Consider the following 23,123-nt stretch of genomic DNA (forward strand, 5'->3'; position numbering starts at 1 on the left):
AACCAACTAATCTAATACAAAGCTCACAGTGTCGTTAATTCGGTATATACCCCAAAGTGGATGACAAATGTTGAACATGTTACGTCACCAGATAACGTACCTTGCCGCACGTGGCAGCATTTAGGATTTTCGAACACCTTTCGTAAATATGATCTGCCGTAAACATAGAAGTTACAAAATTATTTTCCTAGCTGTAACCAAGTAAAACCTGCTCTTATTTTGTGTTTCTTGCCTTCCGTCCTTCTTTGTTGTTTTCAGACATTATTTAGTAAAGACACAATTCAGAAGCTTATATTGATTGACGTGTGGCGCAATATGGTAGATGTTTACTGTACTGTTCTTTTCAATAAACCAGCGGAGACCGCGAGACCGGTAAATAAAATTGTAGATGCTATCTCGATGTAATGACATAATTGTCTAAACAATAAAGGAAGTACTGTCTGGACTGCCAGGCCTAAACCCTGAGTCCCACGCGCTAAAGTTGCGCACGTAGGCCCAGAGCCACACCGACGTGAATATTTGATTGGCGTTGGGATGATGAGGTGTGACAGGCCGATAGGCTCAACCACTGCACGGCGGCGAGGTACGTCAGCAAGTGACGTCACATGTTCAAGATTTCTCATCCACTTTTGTGGTATTTCTCGACATTTTCGACCCCATGTGTCTTGTATTAAATTACTTGTCTCAATGTCCTCTACGTTGCTTCAAAGGTTTTTAATAATAAGAATCACCCTGTATAGTAAATGGGAAGCTTCCTCTGTCATGCACTCTGCAGCGGTTTCCAGAATATTGATGTAAATGTAGGATGATATTTCTTTTGGGCACTGTGGCCTGCTCAGGTTTTGGCGGGAATACCTGTTACGTAATTGAGCGTACAACACTGATTTATAAACCCATACCATTAAATAAATCAATAAATGGTGTGTGACGAGGGCCTTCCGTCGGGTAGACCGTTCGCCTGGTGCAAGTCTTTCGATTTGACGCCACTTCGGCGACTTGCGCGTCGATGGGGATGATGATGATTAGGACAACACAACACCCAGTCCCTGAGCGAAAAAAATCTCCGGCCCAGCCGGGAATCGAACCCGGGCCGTTAGGATTGACAGTCTGTCGCGCTGACCACTTTTTTTTTTGTACCACTCAGCTACCGGGGGCGGACAACCCATACTATTGACATACAATTTTAGTAGGATTCAGGAACATAAATCGCGTTTCAACATTACGATGTACCTCCGAGGAAGCGATCTATTCAAACAAAACTGACTGTTTATTCACACGAAGTTATGAGTGCTACTGGCAAGGTATCTTCAGCTGATTTCATATTGCTAGATTTCCAGAAGGCTTTGGACAATGCTCCCACAAAAGGCTTCTAATGAAGTTGCGTGCCTGTGGAATATCGACCTGTCAGACAGGACACATTTCGTAATAACTGACGGGAAGTCGTCTATTGAAATCCAACTTATATCTGAGATTAGTCAGGGAAACATTTCTTAATGTACATGAACGAGTTAGAAGACAATGTGCGCAGACCTCTTAAGTTTTTTGCAGATGATTCTGTCAGCTGCCGTATGGTAAAGCCATCGCAATATCAAAACGAACTACAGAACGATTTACACAAGATAACGATATCCTGCGAGAACTGACAATTGACCGTGAACAACAGTGTGGGACTCTACACACGAGTAAGAAAAATCTTTGTTAAATTTTTATTACACGGAAAATGAAACAAATAGAAATGTACTAAATTGCTGTGTCTGTGTTATTCTGATTGTGATGCAAAGTTCCTCTGGACATGCATGAACGTCCAAAGGAACAGGCTCTGCGGCGACCACAGCCGTTACGAAACACGGGAATATACATAATGGATGTACGCGTACAGGTCGTAGACGCATGGTTGACGACGGATGGAAGTTTGTACGTTAAATGTATTCGCAATTGCGAATAACGACAACCGTCAGCTGTAGACTGGAATGACGACAGTGAAAATTTGTGCCGGACCGGGACTCGAACGCGGATTTTTCGCTTATCGCGACTGACGGCCAGACCCAAACTTCCATATGTCGTCAACTCTGCATCTACGACCTGTACTCGTACATCCATTATGTATATTCCCGTACAGGTCAGACGTTGTACTTGAAAGTCGCTTGCCCAGTGTCGGCAGAGAAACACGATATTGTAGTGCCTGTGTTATTCTGATTACGATTCAAAATTTCTTTGACATGCATGCAGGCTGTGCAATATCGTACATATGGAAGTTTGAGTCTGGCCATGAGCTGTGCACGGACAGCCAAATTGTAAGGCTACCGCTCGCGATACGCAGGAAATCCGGGTTCGAGTCCCCACCCAGCACAAATTTTCATTGTCGTCATTTCATTTTACAGCTGATGGTAGTCCTTATTCGCAATTGCGAATCGATTTGATGTAAATAGAAAGGTTGCCGTTTCTTCTATGTAGCTAGGGGCTACAAATACGAATTTAAATTAGAATCATTACACAGAAAATGTTCTGGGGATGGCCAACTGAAGACTGTGTTTTGTTGACAGAATACTTAGAAGACACAACAAATCTACTAAAGAGAATGCCTACACTGCTCCTGTTCTACATCTACATCCATACTCCGCAAGCCACCTGACAGTGTGTGGCGGAGGGTACCTTGAGTACCTCTATCGGTTCTCCCTTCTATTCCAGTCTCGTATTATTCGTGGAAAGAAAGGTTGTCGGTATGCATCTGTGTGGGCTCTAATCTCTCTGATTTTATCCTCATGGTCTCTTTGCGAGATATACGTAGGAGGGAGCAATATACTGCTTGACTCCTCGGTGAAGGTATGTTCTCGAAACTTCAACAAAAGCCCGTACCGAGTTACTGAGCGTCTCTCTTGCTGAGTCTTCCACTGGAGTCTATCTGTCATCTCCGTAACGCTTTCGCGATTACTAAATGATCCTGTAACGAAGCGCGCTGCTCTCCGTGGGATCTTCTCTATCTCTTCTTTCAACCCTGTCTGGTACGGATCCCACACCGGTGAGCAGTAATCAAGCAGTGGGCAAACAAGTGTACTGTAACCTACTTCCTTTTTTTTCGGACTGCATTTACTTAGGATTCTTCCAATGAATCTCAGTCTGGCATCTGCTTTACCGACGATTAATTTTATATGGTCATTCCATTTTAGATCACTCCTAATGCCTACTCCCAGATAATTTATGGAATTAACTGCTTCCAGTTGCTGATTCATTGAGATTCAGTTGCCATTCCCTGCACCATGCGTCATCATCTTCTGGAGTATTGATGCGTGATATGAGATCCTTGGCCGGCCGGTATGGCCGTGCGGTTCTAGGCGCATCAGTCTGGAACCGCGCGACCGCTACGGTCGCGGGTTAGAATCCTGCCTCGGGCATGGATGTGTGTGATGTCTTTAGGTTAGTTACATTTAAGTAGTTCTAAGTTCTTGGGGACTGATGACCTCAACTGTTAAGTCCCATAGTTCTCAGAGCCATTTGAACCATTTTTGAGATCCTTGACAGATAGGATTCACGGAGGACATCGAAAAAGTTCAAAGAAGGGTAGCTCCTTTTGCATTATCACGAAGTAGAAGAGAGTGTTGGAGTGACAGTCACTAAAACAGAGGCGTTTTTCGTCGCGGCGAGATCTTTTTTCACGATATTGCAAGCGCCTAATTTGTCTTTCGAATTCCAAACAATTTTTTTGATTCCCACCTATAAAAGAGAAACTGCCATAGCGATAAAATAAGAGATATGTCGGGCAAACAGGCAGGAATTTCGGAATCAGGTTTAAAGAACACACATGAGACTGCGAAAGCAACCAGTCCACATTTTCCTTGCATTTAAAAAGCCAGCAACATTATGCAGAAAATATTGAAAATGCCCTAAAAATTTTACACGCAGTACATAAGGACATACAATGAACATTTTGGAGGAAATGAATGTCTGCAATCATGCAGAAAAATACCCAGAAAACATCCTCAACGAAGAAATAGATTTTATACGTAAAAAATACGTCAAAATTTTACTGTCGTTATTAAACGAAAAGAGTAAATTATCGCAAAACGCAAAACAATAGGACACTCATCATTTACCTAAAAACAAAAAAAACTATCTCTGTAAAATTAAACGTAATCACTGAATTTCTGCGAAATAGAAATTTCGTTATAAACATATAGCATCGCTGGAGCCTAAACTGTCAGAAAAGCTGTCAGAGACTAACTTTATATGATCACACAAATGAAAGGTAAACACATAAATAACGTGGTGATATAACAAAGAGACAACTGACATTTACGCTGCAAGATACTGTATGGACCACCTCACACCAGCTAAGACGTCAGCATTAGGTGCTATATGTAGACATAGACTAACATAGACGCGAGGAACAATATTATGCCTATTATTCATCGTCTCAAAGGTACACTTGATAACGGCAAATCGTCGAAACGAGCTTCCGTGTATCTTGTATCACTACGAGTTTGTGAATAATGAGTGCACCAAAGAACTTGTATTTATAATAAAGCATGCCATTCTTCGACCTCATACAACCTACGGACCCACTGGAAACGAAATTATGGAAAGGTTTAAGTCATCAATTTTCCTGCGTGCTGTTCGAGAGTGGAACCGCAGAGAAATGGTCTGAAAGTGGGGCTATAGACGCCACGTCATCCCAACCACCACCTCTTACCGACACACCCACATTGCCACAGCTTCCACTACCTTAATAATAGAAATAAAATGCATAATATGTTGTATGTGATCATAATAAGTTGTTTACCTCAGAGATTAGTACTACGGTTTTACATATGGGCGTCATAATCCCCACGAGCCGGCCGGAGTGGCCGTGCGGTTCTAGGCGCTACAGTCTGGAACCGAGCGACCGCTATGGTCGCAGGTTCGAATCCTGCCTCGGGCATGGATGTGTGTGATGTCCTTAGGTTAGTTAGGTTTAATTAGTTCTAAGTTCTAGGCGGCTGATAACCTCAGAAGCTAAGTCGCATGGTAGGAAAAAAAAAAAAAAAAAAAAAAAAGTCCCCACGATTTCAAACCCCAATCCCACTCCCCCAACCCGCCGCACCTCCCTCGGATCCACGCCTGGATATAGATGCAGAGGTCGCCAAGCGCTGTGAATGTCTGTACGGAGGGCAAGGAAGGTGCCCTCTGTGGATTCCAGGAAACAAAACGGGAACTTATCTACCACGCGAGATTAGCTTCGAGCCGGGAGTCACGTCTCAAAGAGCTTTTGACTGACGTTGCTACCGCTGGAGCCCTGTAAAGTAGTGGGAAGGGCGCGCCTCCGCAGCGAGAGCCGTGCGGGTGTGGGCGGCTGGCGTCTGCGTCTGGCAGCAACGGTGGCGGCGCCTGGCGGCCGAGGCGCGCAGCTGGGACAAAGCGGCGGCTCCCGGCCGGCATTGCGAAGCCGGCAGCGCGACGTATCGCTTCGCTGACATGGAGGCCGGACGCGCGCCGCTGGCAGAGCCGGAGGACGACGGCGACCTGTCGGAGGCTCAGCTGCCGGCCACGCTGGCCGCCGCGACGCCGCCGCCTCCGACGCCGCCGCCGCCCTCCATGTCGCGAGCCTTCCAGCAGCGCACCGACTCCGTGCGGCTGCTCGACCGCTTCGAGGGCTTCTTCTACAGGTAGATTTCGGCTTATACCTTAGCAGTGACTTTCTGCTTTTTTGTGTTACGCTCTTTCCATTTGTTCCTACGCTCGACTGTTCCTTCATCAGAGAAAATATCTTCACTTCTTTCCCGATACTTTCACTTATACCCTCTTCACCTCTCTGACAGCTGTAGCCAGCAGCAACTTTCAAAAATTTTATATCTGCATCTCTCTTTTAGTCAGTGTCTAACATTCATAACCGTACGACAACGTCGGTTTTGTGATAGAGGATCGTAATATAGCAGCCGTGGTTTTTACTGCGAGTAGTGATTGAAGACCGTGTCAAATTTGTATAAGAATTACGTCTGTCTCGACGAATTTCGCAGGTGAAATCTCGAATCGTCAGCCGAATAACAGAGTCACCTTGAAGCAACCCCTGAAAATGTCAAGTAGTAAATGTTGTGTCAAGACGACTCTGGTAACTTAAGAATGTCACTTACGTTCGAAACTGTACTAAATGCTGCCACCGAAAATTATTTTGAGCAATTATTCAGGAGCCCACTCGAAGTGTAAATGGTTGCGAAAGCATATTGATCTTTTAGCAACAAATAATCCTGAGAAAATGGTGAGCATCATGCCGGAAACGGGGATTAGTGACCACAAAGGCGTTCTAGCGAGACTGAATACTGTAACGTGCAAAACCACCAAAAATAAACGCAAAATGTATGTATTTAAAAAAGCGATAAAAATTCGCTCGACGCCTTCCTAAGAGTTTCTATTCCTTCCGAACTAGCTGTAAGCGTAGACCTGTTGTGGCTCAAATTCAAAGAAACAGTGTCGGCAGCAATTGAGATATTTACACCAAAAACATTAATAAGAGACGGAACTGACCCCCATGGTACATATAACAGGTCTGAGCACTGTCGTAGGAGAAAAAAAATGCGGTATTTAAATCCCCAAGTTGGCGAAGTTTCACAGAAGCTCGAAATTTAGCGCTCATTTCAATGTGAAATGCTTCTAATAGATTCCACAACGAAACTCTGTCTCGAAATATGGCAGAAAATCCGAAGAGATTTTGGTCGTATGTGAAGTAAACCAGCGGCAAGACATAATCAACACCTTCATTGCACGACAACGATGCTAATTTTATGGTGACAGTGCCACTACAGCGGAGTTACTAAATACGATTTTCCGAAATTCTTTCACCAGAGAATCCAAAATAAGTATTCCAGAATTCGAATCAAGATCTGCTGCCAACATGAGTAACTTAGAAGCAGATATCCTCGATATAGCGAAGCAATTTAAATCACTTAATAAAAGCAAGTAATCGGTCCAGATCATATACCAATTAGATTCCATTCTGAGTATGCTGATACAACAGCCTCATCCTTGGAAAGCACGTGCAACCGCTCACTGGATGAAAGATTCGCATCTGAAGACTGGAAAGCTGCACAGGTCACACTAATACTCAAGAAAGGAAATAAGAGATATCACAGACACATATCACTGAGGTCGATTTCCAGCAGAATTTTGGAACATGTACTGTGTTCGAAGATCATCAATTACCTTGAACATAGCTCGGATTCAGAAAATATCGTTCTTGTGCAACACAACTAGCTCATTTTATTCTCATGAAATAATGAGTGCTATCGACAGGAGATCTCAAATTGATCCCATATTTCTAAATTTGCAGAATACCATTCCTCATAAGCGGCTGTTCTTTATGTACTGGTTTTCGGCACGTGCCTATACAGCCGTCTCAGCAGTGAAAAGACGATACGCCAGTGTGTTTCGAAGATTCAGAATATTCATTAGGGTCAAGACGTATCCTGGTACGAAGTTACATAGGCTTAGACTTGTCGTGTGACGCCATGCAGATGATTCTAGTGACAGTTATGACGATCGATACGAAGACAAGGACAGTACGACACCCAGTCCTGGAGCGGAGAAAATGTCTGACACGGCCGGACCACAAGTGGCTCCCAATCAAACGTCATGCCTAGGGCGTATCGTCTCAGTTGTGCGACCTCATTGTGATGTCATGCCAGAAAGGCCATAGTTCGTAGTAACTAACAAAAAGCCGTCGAGTAACATATTAGTAATACATGACGTTCCCCAAGAAAGGGTTACAGGACCCCTAGTATTCTTCTTCTTATTATTATTACAGGATTAATCAATACAAAGATTAATTAGTAACAACATCTTGTTGTATTCCTGTTATCCGCCGCCAAGCCTCTTTATCCGGCGCATCTTCCTTGTCGATACTCCGATGTTCCATTACTCCATTTATGTGGTCTGTCCAAGAACGTCGTGGTCTTCCTCGCTTACGTCTGCCGGGTGATTTCCATTCATAAACCTCCTTTGGCCACCGATGATCTGGCATTCTCATCATATGTCCGTATCATTTTAATGATTTTCTTTCAATTCTATCTATCACTGTATCATTTGACTTCATTCTAACTCTTACTCCCTCATTAGTTTTTCTTTCGATTCATGATATTCTCGCACTCCTACGCAAATAAACCGTTTCCACAGCTATTAGTCTTCTTTTGAGATCCGCATTTTAGATCCATAGTTCTGATCCATAGCATAGCACTGATTCAACTATTATCCTACCACCTCTTTTCTTATTGCTGTTGGAAATATTCTCACCCCCCAAAAAGAATTCATACACCCTAACACTTTTCTGCTTTGCTGTATTCTATATTTTACTCCTGTATGGCCCAATCCATTTTTATCAATATGTGCCGCGAGATATTTAAATTTCTCTACCTGTCTCATAACTGCTTTGTCATTGATGTGTACTTCAAATTTAGCATCACTATTCACCACCAGATACTCTGTTTTTGTTAAACTCTTTTGTAATCCGCATTTGTTGTATTACTGATGTAAACGTCGTATCATGTACTCAAGGTCATAATCATCTTGTGCTATAATAGCTTGATCGTCAGCAAAACTTAATGAAAATATCTGTACATCGTTGACAGTGATTCTGGTTTTCTTAATCTATATAACTGATTTAGGAGACAATCTGAGCAGCCATTTTGGACTATTTGCAGATGATGCTGACACCTAACGCACAGTGAAGTCACAAGAAGATCGAAACGATTTAAGGAATGATTGAGACGAGATATCTGTCTGGTACGAAAAGTAGCAAATGACCCTAAATAATGAAAGGTGCGAGGTCATGCTAGCAACTACCCAAAAGGAATCCGCGAAATTTCGGTTACACGATAAATCACACAAATCTAAAGGCTGTCAATTCAACTAAATATATAGGGATAAGAATTACGAAAACTGAAACTAACGCCCACATAGATAATGATGTGGGGAAGGTGAACGAATGAACGTGCGGTTCTAGGCGCTTCAGTCCGGAACTGCGCTGCTGCTACTGTCGCAGGTTCGAATCCTGCCTTGGGCATGGGTGTTTGTGATGTCCTTAGGTTAGTTACGTTGAAGTTGTTATAAGTCTATGGGACTGCTGACCTCAGATATTAAGTCCCATGGTGCTTAGAGCCATTTTTATAGGGTTTTTACCAAATAGGACTGACGGAGGACATTGTAAAAATTTCAAAGGAGGGCAGCTCGTTTTGTATTATCGTGAAATCGGGGGGAGAGTGTCATGGATACGATGCGCGAGTTGGAGTGGCAATCATAAAAGCAAAGGCGTTTTCTGTTGCGGCGAGATCTTTTCACGAAATTTCAGTCACCAGCTTTTTCCTCCGCACTCGAAAATATTTTGCTGATGCGCACCTACGTTGTCAGAAATGGTCATCGTAATAAAATAAGAGAAATCAGAGCTCGCACGGAAAGATTTAAGTGTTCGTTTTTCCTGCGCGATGTTCGAGAATGGAACAGTAGAGAAATAGTGTGAAAGTGGTCCGATGATCCCACTGCCAGGCACTTAACTGTGAATTGCAGAGTAGCCATGAAGATGTAGACCTGCTTTTGCATCTACATCTATACTGCACAAACCGCCTTATTGTGTGTAGCGCGAATAGTTCTCGTGCCACTAACGTCATTTCTCCACCTTTCCTATTTCATTTGCGAATGGTGCGCGGAAGGTTCGACTGGTCATCAGATTCAGTAATATCTCGAATTTCTCTGATACTAGGGTCATACTCATTTCGCTAGATATAATCCGCCAGGAAGCAGTATGTTTCCCGACTCTTCAAAATTCAAATTGCTCTAAGCACTATGGGACTTAACATCTGAGGTCATCAGTCCCCTAGACTTAGAACTACTTAAACCTAACTAACCTAAGGATGTCATACACATCCTTGCCCGAGGCAGGATTCGAACCTGCGACCGTAGCAGCCGCGCGGTTCCGGACTGAAACGCCTAGAACCACTCGGTCACAGCAGCCGGCTTTCCCGAGTCTATTCGAATTTTACACTCTCGAAGTGTTAACGTTAAACGTCTTTTGTTTCGTAGTGTGTGCCACTTGCGTCGTAATGATCTCAGTAACGCTGTCGCGCTGACTGGACGTCTTCGCATCTTCTCTGTCTTTTACATTTATCTTACGTCGTAATGGTCCCTGCTTGACGAGCATATTCCAAAATCGCCCGGCGCTTTTATAGGCTACTTCCATCGTAGTAATTTATGTCGCCTACACTAGACACGAAAGAGTGCACTTTAACCCAAATTTGCAGTATCCGTACTAAATGTCTTTTATTAATGCAATCCATCAGGGAATAAACAGTAAACACTCTGAATAGAAGATAGTTTAACAAAATAAAATCCGTACACCTATTGATGGTCGTTGTCATTTCAATAAAATACAAACTGCGGTTCTTAGTCCACTAATGACAAGATCTTATTACTAATATCACAGTCAGTTTTGTTTTACAATTACACTAGACGTTTCAGTAGAGTATAACTTCATCATCAAGTGGATTCAGTCAATATTAATATACCATAAGCGTTGTTATCTGTACCATTTGTTCATCCTGCGGCACGCTGTTCATAGTAGTGTAGTCTGCTTCCATCGGCAAACGGATTCGGTTTATGTTAGTATGCCTTACCCGTTATATTCTGTCGACAAGCTGCGGCGCTATCTTTCGGTGTAAATGGATTGATTTTACGAATCAAACATGCACATGACAATCTTCACTTTTCATAACCTGAGATTTAGGCAATTGCTCTGCTATTTAAAACAAGTTACTGTGCATTTAGCAACCACTGTTAATAATACGCATCCATGCATACTGAATATTAATACAGTATTTCGTTTTATGTATTTCAGAAATTTTCCACTTACATCTTACTATATGTTGATGTTTATATATTTATCTAGCGTATGGCATAGTACATCGCACGAATTACTACATTTAAATAGTCTACAATACAACCATTAAGTTTGCATTCAAAACCTACAGATCACAGAAAAAGAATAAAAGAATATATACAAAAATACATAAAACCACGAAGTATACGGGAACACAACTACGACCGAATAACCAAATTGCTGATAAATTTTACCGCCTTTCCGGAAGCAAGCAGAAATTCGGAACGGTCATCAGTAAAGGCTGTCAGGGGGCAGTCTTAAACTATATGTTGTATGATTTGCCTAGCAGCTCCACAATCGCGCATTGGAGAAGTTACTTTTTCCCACATACACAACCATTCAGCAGATCTTCCACAGCTCGTTCGTATTCTATTTTAGGTAGACCAAATTTTGGGAGGCTTGTCGAGTCCGGGTGGAGTAGCGGTGAGGCAAGACATATTATGATATTATGAAAAGCGGAGGACTATTTGCTCCATTCGTCTTTCCAGCGAACAGCTAGGCTGAGTCCATTTCCTTCCACAATTATTACACTCTTTGAAGAACATTTCAGTAACATTTGCAACACCTTTTGAGGTCCATCCACAATAACTAGAGAGATCCACATCTATACTCGGAAACTAACGCTGCCCTCAATCCGAAGGTGGGTTTGAACATCAAAGCGGTTTGCTGCACGTGGTACGCATTTGTCTTCCTCCGACCACTAGACTTCGCTATTCAGCCATAGGAGGACCTACAGCTCAACGTGCGCTCCTAACCAAGGTGCAATGCCGCTTTTCAAATCTATAAATCATTGCAAGAGATGAACAGAGCAATGAGTAACACAAAAAGAATTCTAGGGTTGACTGAGTATTGAACCCTGAATCTTTGAAGTCTGACCTTTACTCACCGAGCCACAAATAAAGTGGCAACTTTTATCGTTGCCGAAGTAGCCACTAAAACTATCTTTTAGATCATTAATATGTAACATTAAAGCAAATATTCACTCTGTTAGTCTTACACTGAATACACCTGAAATTATTTAGGTGTCTGTCAGACTTGCAACAAATAGTATATTCGGCCACATGCCGAATACCGAATATTCTACGGGCTTTCTGACAGAATAACTGAATATTAGGCAAAAGTATTCGGCCGACACGTGGCGGGAAATCTTCTATCGATGTGTTTGTTTCTCGCTCGTTTCTTCCAATGTACTTACCTCCCTCTCACACCGCGCCGTCCAACCAGCTCGGTTGTTATCGATCTGCGTGTTTAGTCCGCAGAATACATAAAGTTATTTTCTTTGATACCTAGTGTTTTGTTAAATTTTATGATACGGATGTTCATTATGTACCTATAACTACTTTAATGATTACAAGAAAAGTACATTATTATAAAATAAATCAGTATTTTCATTGTATCATTTGTCTGACTACAACAAAACATCTTACTTAAGTATTCGTTATTGACCCAAATAGTACCTAGATATTCAATATTCGGCCGAATAGAATAGAAGTATCCGAATAGCCGAATAACAGCCGAATATTTGTTGCAAGTCTGAGGATGACTCTTCATACAGGGTACGTGTTACGTTCGATCTGCGAAAAAGTTATCAAACAAGCTACAAATGTATCTACCTCTACATCTACATTGATACTCCGCAAGCCACCCAACGGTGCGTGGCGGAGGGCACTTTACGTGCCACTGTCATTACCTCCCTTTCCTGTTCCAGTCGCGTATGGTTCGCGGGAAGAACGACTGTCTGAAAGCCTCCGTGCGCGCTCTAATCTCTCTTATTTTACATTCGTGATCTCCTCGGGAGGTATAAGTAGGGAGAAGCAATATATTCGATACCTCATCCAGAAACGCACCCTCTCGAAACCTGGCGAGCAAGCTACACCGCGATGCAGAGCGCCTCTCTTGCAGTCTGCCACTTGAGTTTATTAAACATCTCCGTAACGCTATCACGGTTACCAAATAACCCTGTGACGAAAGGCGCCGCTCTTCTTTGGATCTTCTCTATCTCCTCCGTCAGACCGATCTGGTACGGATCCCACACTGATGAGCAATACTCAAGTATAGGTCGAACGAGTGTTTTGTAAGCCACCTCCTTTGTTGATGGACTACATTTTCTAAGCACTCTCCCAATGAATCTCAACCTGGTACCCGCCTTACCAACAATTAATTTTATATGATCATTCCACTTCAAATCGTTCCGCACGCATACTCCCAGATATTTTACAGAAGTAACTGCTACCAGTGTATGTTCCGCTATCATATAATCATACAATAAAGGATCCTTCTTTCTATGTATTCGCAATACATTACATTTGTCTATGTTAAGGGTCAGTTGCCACTCCCTGCACCAAGTGCCTATCCGCTGCAGATCTTCCTGCATCTCGCTACAATTTTCTAATGCTGCAACTTCTCTGTATACTACAGCATCATCCGCGAAAAGACGCATGGAACTTCCGACACTATCTACTAAGTCTACAGTCCCTGCACGAATACACTGTCGTTAATAGGTATCAGTGCATAGCTGAATCCAGTAACACCAGCTGCACCTGGGTGCCTCCTTAATGCTCTATGTGATCAAAAGTATCCGGACACCTGGCTGAAAATGACCTACAAGTTCGTGGCGCCCTCCATCGGTAGTGCTAGAATTCAACATGGTGTTGGTCCACCCTTAGCCTTGATGACAGCTTCCACTTTCGCAAGCATACGTTCAATCAGATGCTGGAAGGTTTCTTGGGGAATGGCAGCCCATTCTTTACGGAGCGTTGCAATGAGGAGAGGTATCGATGTCGATCGGTGAGGCCTGGCACAACGTCGGCGTTCCAAAACATCCCACAGGTATTCTGTAGGATTCAGGTCAGGACTCTGTGCAGGCCAGTCCATTACAGGGATGTTATTGTCGTGTAACCAATCCGCCACAGACCGTGCATTATGAAGAGGTGCTCGATCGTGTTGAAAGAAGCAATCGCCATCCCCGACTTGCTCTTCAGCAGTGGGAAGCAAGAAGGTGCTTAAAACATCAATGTAGGCCTGTGCTGTGATAGTGCCACGCAGAACGGCAAGGGGCGCAAGTTCCCTCCATGAAAAACACGACCACACCATAACACCCCCGCCTCCGAAATTTACTACTGGCACTACACACGTTGGGAGATGACGTTCATCGGGCTTTCGCCATACCCACACCCTGCCATCGGATCGCCACATTGTGTACCGTGATTCGTCACTCCACACAACGTTTTTCCACTGTTCAATCGTCCAATTTTTACGGTCCTTACACCAAGCGAGGCGTCGTTTGGCATTTACCGGCGTGATGTGTGGCTTATGAGCAGCCGCTCGACCATAAAATCCAAGTTTTCTCACCTCCCCCCTTTCTGTCATAGTACTTGCAATGGATCCTGATGCAGTTTGGAATTTCTGTATGATGGTCTGGACAGATGTCTGCCTGTTACACATTAAGACTATCTTCAACCGTCGGTGGTCTCTGTCAATCAACAGACGCCGTCGACCTGTACGCTTCTTTGCTGTACGTGCCACTTCACATTTCCACTTCACTAACACGTTGGAAACAGTGGACCTAGGGATGTTTAGGAGTGTGGAAATCTCGCGTACGGACGTATGACAGAAGCGACACCCAATCACCTGGCCACGTTCGAAGTCCGTGAGTTCCGCGGAGCGCCCCATTCTGCTCTCTCATGATGTCTAATAACTACTGAGGTCGCTGATATGGAGTACCCGGCAGTAGGTGGCAGCACAATGCACCTAATATGAAAAACGTATGTTTTTGGGAGTTGTCTGGATACTTTAGATCACATACTGTATGTCTCATGTGAAGTGCATGAGCTGAGCATCTAATGTTCGCGCGTTTTGGAAAACAGTGCTAGTTTCTGTGGTATATTATAATCACGGAGGGCAGCACAGTAAGAATTAAGACTCTTCGTAGCATACTGCGGCAGGGACTTATTTTTGGGAGAGTGTTAGTCTTCCTCTCGACCGTTTTCGTCAGGTCGCACTGATTGTGAGTCTACGATATGCTGTATCAGATAGCAAACACTGAATCTTATGTACATAACTCCGCTCTTCCAACGCAACCGTAGCATTGCCCTTGTCCGTGGGTAAGATAACAATATCAGGACCCACCCTTAGAGAAATCGAAGCAGATCACTCACTTAGCCGGCCGGTGTGGCCGAGCGGTTCTAGGCGCTTCTGTCTGGAACCGCGCCACCGCTACGGTCGCAGGTTCGAATCCTGCCTCGGGCATGGATGTGTGTAACGTCCTTAGGTTAGTTAGGTTTAAGTAGTTTTAAGTTCTAGGGGACTGATGACCTCACATGTTAAGTCCCGTAGTGCTCGGAGCCATTAGATCACTCACTTATTGTAATATTACTCTTAGGTGACGGTGCCCTCGTCAATAGACAGCATGCTTCGCTCCTGGCCTCCACAGTAGCGCCGGATGCAGTTTAAAAACAGCCTGTTCGACTGAACTCATAAAATCAACAACTGGCAAATGTCTGGGCTTTGGTACAAAGTTCAAACCTTTCCTTGGCACTAGGGCGTGCTGAAAAGTAATCCGAATTTTTTATGTGAAAACTCTTAAAACTTTTAAAATAAAGGAAACGTTATTAACGTTCTACATCTTTATTCTTCATGTCTACATATTTCATCCCTCTGCCTTTAGAAGCCTCCGAATTTTATCTTGTATGATGGCGGTGTGTAACCTAACCACGTCGGTGCGTGAAGAACAGCGTGAGGTAATCGAGTTTCGATTTCGTTCACAAGTGGAGCACCCTCTCCTTCAGCATGACAATACCAGACCATACAGGAGCTCTGCGACATCTGCAACAATCCGATGCCTTGGGTTCACTGTTATCAATCATCCTCCATACAGTCCCGACTTGGCCCCATCCGATTTTCATCTGGTTCCAAAACTTAAAGAACAATTTCGCCGACTTCACTTTGAGAGTGACGAAGCGGTGCAAGCAGAGGTGGGGTTGTGGTCCGCAAAAAAGTAAAACGTTGTACAGCGACGGTGTCAACAAATTGATCTCTCGTTCGGAGAAATGTGTTCGTCACCAGGGTGACTATGTTAGACGTGAAAAATAAAGGTGAAAAATGTTAATAAAGTTTGTTTTATTTAAAAACCTTTAAGATTTTTCACATAAAAAATTCCGTGGTAGCCTATTAATTTTCAGCGCGCCCTTATATTTCTTGGTGACACTGATCACAGAACCTCGAGATGTAGTATCCCACTAAGAGCCAAATTGTACCTCTCGTTGTTCGCTACAGTATTCGGTTTCATCATCACTGTTCGCCAGCCCAGTTCGGTATTAACGTAAGCACCTGATCAACAGATACCCACGTCGCCGAATTGGAAAGGGAAGTCCTGTTCCATGGTTAGTGCGATAGCTACGTCTTGCTCTTACAGACTCTTTCGTTTGTGGTTACACGAACCTAGTGGCGTATGAAACTGAATAGGAACTAGATGGTATACTCCTGTCTGCTTGTCTCATTGTGCAACAGGCAACAGGGATATTCGAAAAAGTGCGGTAAAATTTTAAGCTTCTTTTTAATGCGCGATTTGAGAGTGGCGGTAGTCACTTTGAACAGATGCTCCGAGCTTAACTTGTTTCTGTAATGTGATATATAAGTATAAAGACGAGACTGGACAGTCGCGCTCTGTAGCACACCGCTTCCCGGATTCAGGGAGGCGCGCTGATTCCGGATCCAATCCGCCCGGCGGGTTGACGACGAGGGCCAGTGTGTTGGTCAGCCTGGATATGGTTTTTAGGCAGTTTTACACATCTGACTAGGTGAAGGCCGGAGTGGTACGCACATCCTGCCTTAGTTAGACGATTCACAAACATTTCGAAAACATTCTCACCTCACACTTTCACTTGCAATAACAGATGGGGTACACAAATGGCGCCACAGGGGACCAGGAGCGGGGGGGGGGGGGGGGGGGGGGGCAGAAAGGACAGGAAAAGAAGACGATATATAATCATAAAGTACTATGTATTCCATACTCCTTTCTTACCATTAGTTCCTTATCTCAAAATACTTAGCTTAAAGTCCTCTACCATCTCTATATTTTGACCCTAAGAGCTTAGGACGCCCTGTATTACCTACCTTCAGTAATTCGGTTCCACTATATTCAACATCACAAGCATTTTATTTCTTATAGATCTGTAAGAAGCTTCTTTCTGTCCTACAAATATCTTAAGAATATCCTCGTTGTTACGATTCCTGTGACACCATGGAAAGTGTAATCAGAGTGTTTTGTCGTGTAATTTTACCGTTTTGAATATTAAATTATAGAACTATTCATTTTACGGACAAACACATAAGCTTATTACACGAATTAGACTATCCTCCGCGGCCGGATACGTACGAACTTCCAAATACGAGTCAGCGGCGGATTTTGCTCCTTTTGTCTTTATCTCAAGGGCCTATCGGCGGCTTCTAGACTGTGCTTCGCGTGGTTGTCTCTCAGAACTGACGACTGGACGCATTTCCTGGCTCGCAGACACAAATTTCTCATTTAGCGTCGCGCAACGAGCTCCCTGCCGGCTGATTATCACAGCGATTCGTAAGGTTGCCAGTCCGTAATATAGGACAGAGCACACGCTTACTGATTTTTGTGCACTGCTGACTACGCGCAACTCTGCCCTCTAGGACACAGGAAAGAAAATTAACGAACTATGCCTGGGAATGGCAGCATTAATGCTCTAGACAGTGCGGTTGCAGAAATATTTCGAACCTGTATTTTTCCCTACACAGCTGTGACATACCAGGTGCCTACTAGTAAAGTGCAGCTGCTCACAGAGGTCCAGTGTGGGCTGTAATTATTGTATAGCAGCGAAACGTGGTAGATGTGCTCTTGCGTTACTGCGGAAGCGATTTACGCTTGAAAAAAGTCAGTTCCAATTTTGGTTACCAGGTGCAAATTTGGCCCTGTACGGCATCTCGTCCACGTCTCCAGTGCTCATACTGAACAGAGCTGTGTAAGTGGCGGTTAATAATGAAATCAACATTATACTTTTCTCACGAGTTTGACCTTTTCTACTTGTTTCTTGCATTCACAGCGCCAGGCTTGTACCTGGTGGCCAAAACTGGAACTAATATTTTTCCAGCTACACTTTAAATATAACCATCACGTAGTAGTCGACCCTCAGCAGGAACATTCCACCACAAAAAAATGTTAAAATGTGTGTGGGACTTAACTGCTAAGGTCATCAGTCCCTAAGATTACACACTACTTAACCTAAATTATCCTAAGGACATTCACACACACCCATGCCCGAGGGAGGAATCGAACCTCCGCCGGGACCAGCCGATTCCACCACAATAAGCTGCGAGTTCAGAGGGTCATAGTCAGCAAGATGAAGATAGTCGTGTGAAAGGAAGGAAGGATGATTAGTGTTTAGCTGGTCGTCGACGTCGGATGATTAGAGACGGAACAGTAGCTCAGCTCGTGCAAGGAAGTAGCTGATTGACGAAATCGTGGAGGCATTGACCAAAACAGATTTAAGGAAACTATGGAAAACGCTCAGTCTTCTTGACTGAATGGCCAACTGGTGTCTGCTATTGAAATGCAGCTTGAGACCCGCCAACACCGTTTCACCTCACTCTGTATGCACATGTACAGTGAAACTTTTATGCATTATGGGTATGGGACACTGCGACAAGGTTTCCAGAAATAACTGCTACCAGTCGCCTTTTGTTATTCTTCAATTTTTATTTACCATGGCCGGTTTCAAATCGCCTAGCGATTCATCACCAGATGGTACACATTTAATACATGTCTGGACTGTTGTGGGGAGTGGTATAGCTGTGAGAAGATTTAAAGAAACACGAGATAAGTAGACACTTAATGTGGCGAGAATGATTTTCACCATTAGCTCAATTTAAATGCGTTACTTACTGTTATTAGTAGAGCTCGGATTTATTGCACAATAACGTATGAATATATGCATGCATCTATGATCTAAAAATCTGGTAAATATGGCCTAAAACTTTAAAATATACATAAAAATAAAATTTATTATTTCAACTATCTCACATTTACTAATCTTTATGAAGTAATTACACTGTAAATTTATTCTTCAACTCAGTCATCTACAAAATTAATATTTATTACCGTTTTTTCTCTCTCTCTCCCTCCCTCTCAATCTATTTTGGCATTAATTGCAATAAGCAATTAAATGCATTCAAAAGATTTCTGCAAGAAAGTATTTCTTTCTGTCACTTAAAATGTTTTTATATGAAGAGGAAGATCTCTCTAATTCACAGGAAGTCACAGTTCAGTACCGAAAAGAGGCTAAGTCAGTTACAGAATAAGCATTACGTTGTTTTTCAGATTCTCCTTGCAGCACTTTATTCACAACCCGAAGAAACCTTAAACCTGCAGTCCTTCCTTCAATTTTCTCAGTTTTGTTAGAAGTACACTTTCCTATTTCTCTTTATATGCACCCAGTTCTTTGTAAACGTTGTGTAATCTGGAAATTTTTGTCGCAGGGCACCTATAACAGTGGTACAAATATAATGTGAGTTTATTTAGTTAAATAAAAACAATAACTAACTCGAAAATTATACTGCTTTTCACAATATTTTGAAAATACAAAAATAAACCTTACGTGTTTTCACAAACTTGGCACAGTACTATATTTCCACGTGTTGTTAGAGTAGGATTTCCATCAATCCACTGTCGAAACAAATAAGCTTTACTGCTCTTCTCCTTCGGTATTGTAATATTCTGTTTCCTCCTGCTCACACTTAAGAAATAACGAGTAGCAGCACACCAGTAACAGATTTTAAAGTTAACTTGCAGCCACACTTTTTAATTCTTGAAAATGTTACCGTCGCGGCAGACGGTTCCGTTTGTAACAATACAAACAATATTGAGTTTTATGATGTTACATTGAACTTTCAAGATTTGTCGCATCATTGTTGAATGCTATTTCATTTATGTTAAGCTGCTGAGCGGCATATTACTTATAGTATATCAGGAGCTGCTCACTGCTAGCTATATTCTGTTCATTTTTCGGCGCGCTTTTACGGCGTTAGAAACATGATCGATGACATGTCCCTCACAAACAGAGCAATAAAAGACAAATTTGCTTGGATCTTTCTCTTCTCAAAAGTAGCCTGGTGAAATATTTGTGTGTGAAGAATCATTGGTTGGTTGATTTGGGGGAGGGGACCAAACAGCGAGGTCATCGGTCCTATCGGATTAGGTAAGGATGGGGAAGAAAGTCAGCCGTGCCTTTCCAAAGGAACCATCCCGGCATTTACCTGAAGCGATTTAGAGCAATCACGGGAAACCTAAATCAGGAGGGCCAGACGCGGGTTTGAACCGTCATCCTCCGGAATGCGAGTCCAGCGTGCTAACTATTGCGCTACCTCGCTCGATAACAATCATTGCTGAAGAAGAAAAATACAGGGCGTTCAATAAAAAAGTGCCGAATACTTTGAGAGATGGTTGTAAGCATAGAAACAAGAAAAATACGTCCAGTAAACATGGGTCCGGAAACGCAGACTTTTCGTCAAATGTATCGGCAGGGTATTATGATGTCTTACAGCACTCTAGATACCATCAGGTGGTCTGCAATCAGTTGTGTGGTTCGAGTCGTGTTGTAGGCTACGTTAGTTTTCGTCGTATTTGTGTGTCTTATTGTACAGTACTACCAACCGTGGGCACGTATCATGGTGTTTTATGTTCTTCCAAACGCGGATTCACTTACGTGTTTACTGTTATTGCGCTGTTTATACGTACAAATGATGTAGCACATTTACATTTTGTCTATTCCACCACTTCTTAGCAATGGAAGCTTACTACTCGACAAGTGAAATGCGAGTATGATACATTGCTATGGTTTAGCAAATGGACGTAGCCTGCGGGCCCGTGCCGTCTGCGGTGAAAAACATCCACAGCGCAGAATGCCCTTCAGCAGACTCTTCAGGCGTCTGAGGGACACAGGTACCCTTGCACCTCAGAAGACTGATAGTGGAAGTAGTCTGAAATGTTGTAAAGGCAAGTCTGTGGTGTAGACCATCCGCCAGTAGCGATGGCAGTGTCACAAGTAGGTAGAATTCCAATCTCTAGTGTATAGTAGCTGAGCAGGATGTGTGATAATCTAAATAGTGCCACGGCATCAAATGCAATCTGTTCAAAACAGTTTTACATAACACAATGTACTGTATAGTTTGTACTTTTTCATCGGCAATTCTTAAATGTTTTATTTATTCCCCTGTACTTAAATTGCGTATCAGAATTTTTCCACGGTTTCCTTTACTACTTGTTGGACGTACAGAATGAATAAGGTGAAGGATAGACCAGTGCTTCCCAACCTTTCTGAGACCGTTACAAGTAGTGCCGAACTTGGAATACTTCAGACTGTGTCTTACCACTACCAATAATTATAATAACAATAATAATAACCCTGAGGACCCTACAGCAGAGTAGAAGCCATTGCGTTGTTATTGCTGTGCAATCAGTTAGCTCATATTGAAACTTCCTGGCAGATTAAAGCTGTGTGCCGGACCGAGACTCGAACTCGGAACCTTTGCTTTTCGCGGGCTAGTGCCCTAATGAAGTGCAAGTGCTTGTGAGTACTTGTGAAGTTAATAATAAAACAATTTCAGGCCTATTTTGAGAACCACTTACAACTCTGAGAAGATATTTTCCTGATATATTTAAACATAGTCATAGATGCATGGTAGAAAGCTCAAACGGATGTGTGTAGTGGGTGGAATATGTGAGGAAGATGTTCATACATTCGTTTCACAAGCTGTAACCTCCACCACATTTCTCACCCGTTAAGAGTAGTATTCGAAATTTAATATAATTTCGAATACTACTCTAATACGAATATAACCTTCGACTCTTATAAATGCAGTCTGGTTTCTGTATAAGCTGTGGATAATAGGCATTCCTGTTCAAATACACATTTGAAATGGGATCATAGCGTACTGACGATGGTGACGTATTTATTTTAACACGAACACAACAACACGTGTCACAAGCACTCACATACTGGGAGTCGTCCTGTCAGAGTGGGAAGCTACACACAGGTGACCACTGTCTTCTGCAGAGACAGCTCAATGAGACTTCCTCCCGTGGGAATGGCTGGAAGGCATTTGGTGCCACCCACCGCAGCTTATTGCCAGCTACTCCTTCTTGTTCAGACACTTAAATTTGTGTAGGTGAATGGCAGACTCCTTGGCTGCTACGGTGAACAAAAGTATCCGGACGCCTGGCTGAAAATGACTTACAAGTTCGTGGCGCCCTCCATCGGTAATGATGGAATTCAATATTGTGTTGGCCTTGATGACAGCTTCCACTCTCGCAGTCATACGTTCAATGAGGTGCTGGAAGGTTTCTTGGGGAATGGCAGCCCATTATTCACGAAGTGCTGCACTGAGGCGAGGTATCGATATCGGTCGGTGAGGCCTGGCACGAAGTCGGCGTTACAAAACATGCCAAAGGTCTTCTATAGGATTCTGGTCAGGACTCTGTGCAGGCCAGTCCATTACAGGGATGTTATTGTCGTGTAACCACTCCGCCAGAGAGTGTGCATTATGAAGAGGTGCTCGATCGGGTTGAAAGATTCAATCGCCATACCTGAATTGCTTTTCAGCAGTGGGAAGCAAGAAAGTGCTTGAAACATCAATGTAGGTCTGCGCTGTGACAGTGCCACGGGAAACAACAAAGGGTGCAAGCCCCTTCATGAAAAACACAACTACGCAATTACACCCCTGCCTCCGAATTTTACTGTTGGCACTACACACGCTGGCAGATGACGTTCACCCGGCATTCGCTATACCCACATCCTGCCATCGGATCGCCACATCGTATACCGTGATTCGTCACTCCACACAATGTTTTTCCATCGTCCAATCGTCCAATGTTTACGCTCCTTGAACCAAGCGAGGCGTCGTTTGGCATTTACCGGCGTGATGTGTGGCTTATGAGCAGCCGCTCGACCATGAAATCCAAGTTTTCTCACCTCCCGCCTAACTGTCATAACACTTGCAGAGGATCCTGATGCAGTTTGGAATTCCTGTGTGATGGTCTGGATAGATGTCTGCCTATTACACATTACGACCCTCTCCACCTGTCGGCGGTCTCTGTCAGTCAACAGACGAGGTCGGCCTGTACGCTTTTATGCTGTTCGTGTCCCTTCACGTTTCCACTTCACTATCACATCAGAAACAGTGGACCTAGGGATGTTTAGGAGTGTGGAAA

At 43.3% G+C, this 23,123-nt stretch overlaps 1 protein-coding gene across 1 annotated transcript in view; it reads left to right on the plus strand.

The window, feature by feature from the left end:
* The first annotated feature begins 5,538 nt into the window (after positions 1-5,538).
* LOC124721143 (patched domain-containing protein 3-like) overlaps positions 5,539-23,123 on the plus strand; it is a 631,834-nt gene continuing 614,249 nt past the window's right edge. The window contains exon 1 of the mRNA XM_047245962.1: positions 5,539-5,639. Within this exon, the coding sequence (XP_047101918.1) occupies positions 5,569-5,639 (71 nt within the window). The 5' untranslated portion in view covers positions 5,539-5,568. The remainder of the gene's footprint in view (positions 5,640-23,123) is intronic.

This window comes from Schistocerca piceifrons, chromosome X (genome assembly GCF_021461385.2).
Source record: "Schistocerca piceifrons isolate TAMUIC-IGC-003096 chromosome X, iqSchPice1.1, whole genome shotgun sequence".
NCBI classification, from domain to species: Eukaryota; Metazoa; Arthropoda; class Insecta; order Orthoptera; family Acrididae; genus Schistocerca; species Schistocerca piceifrons.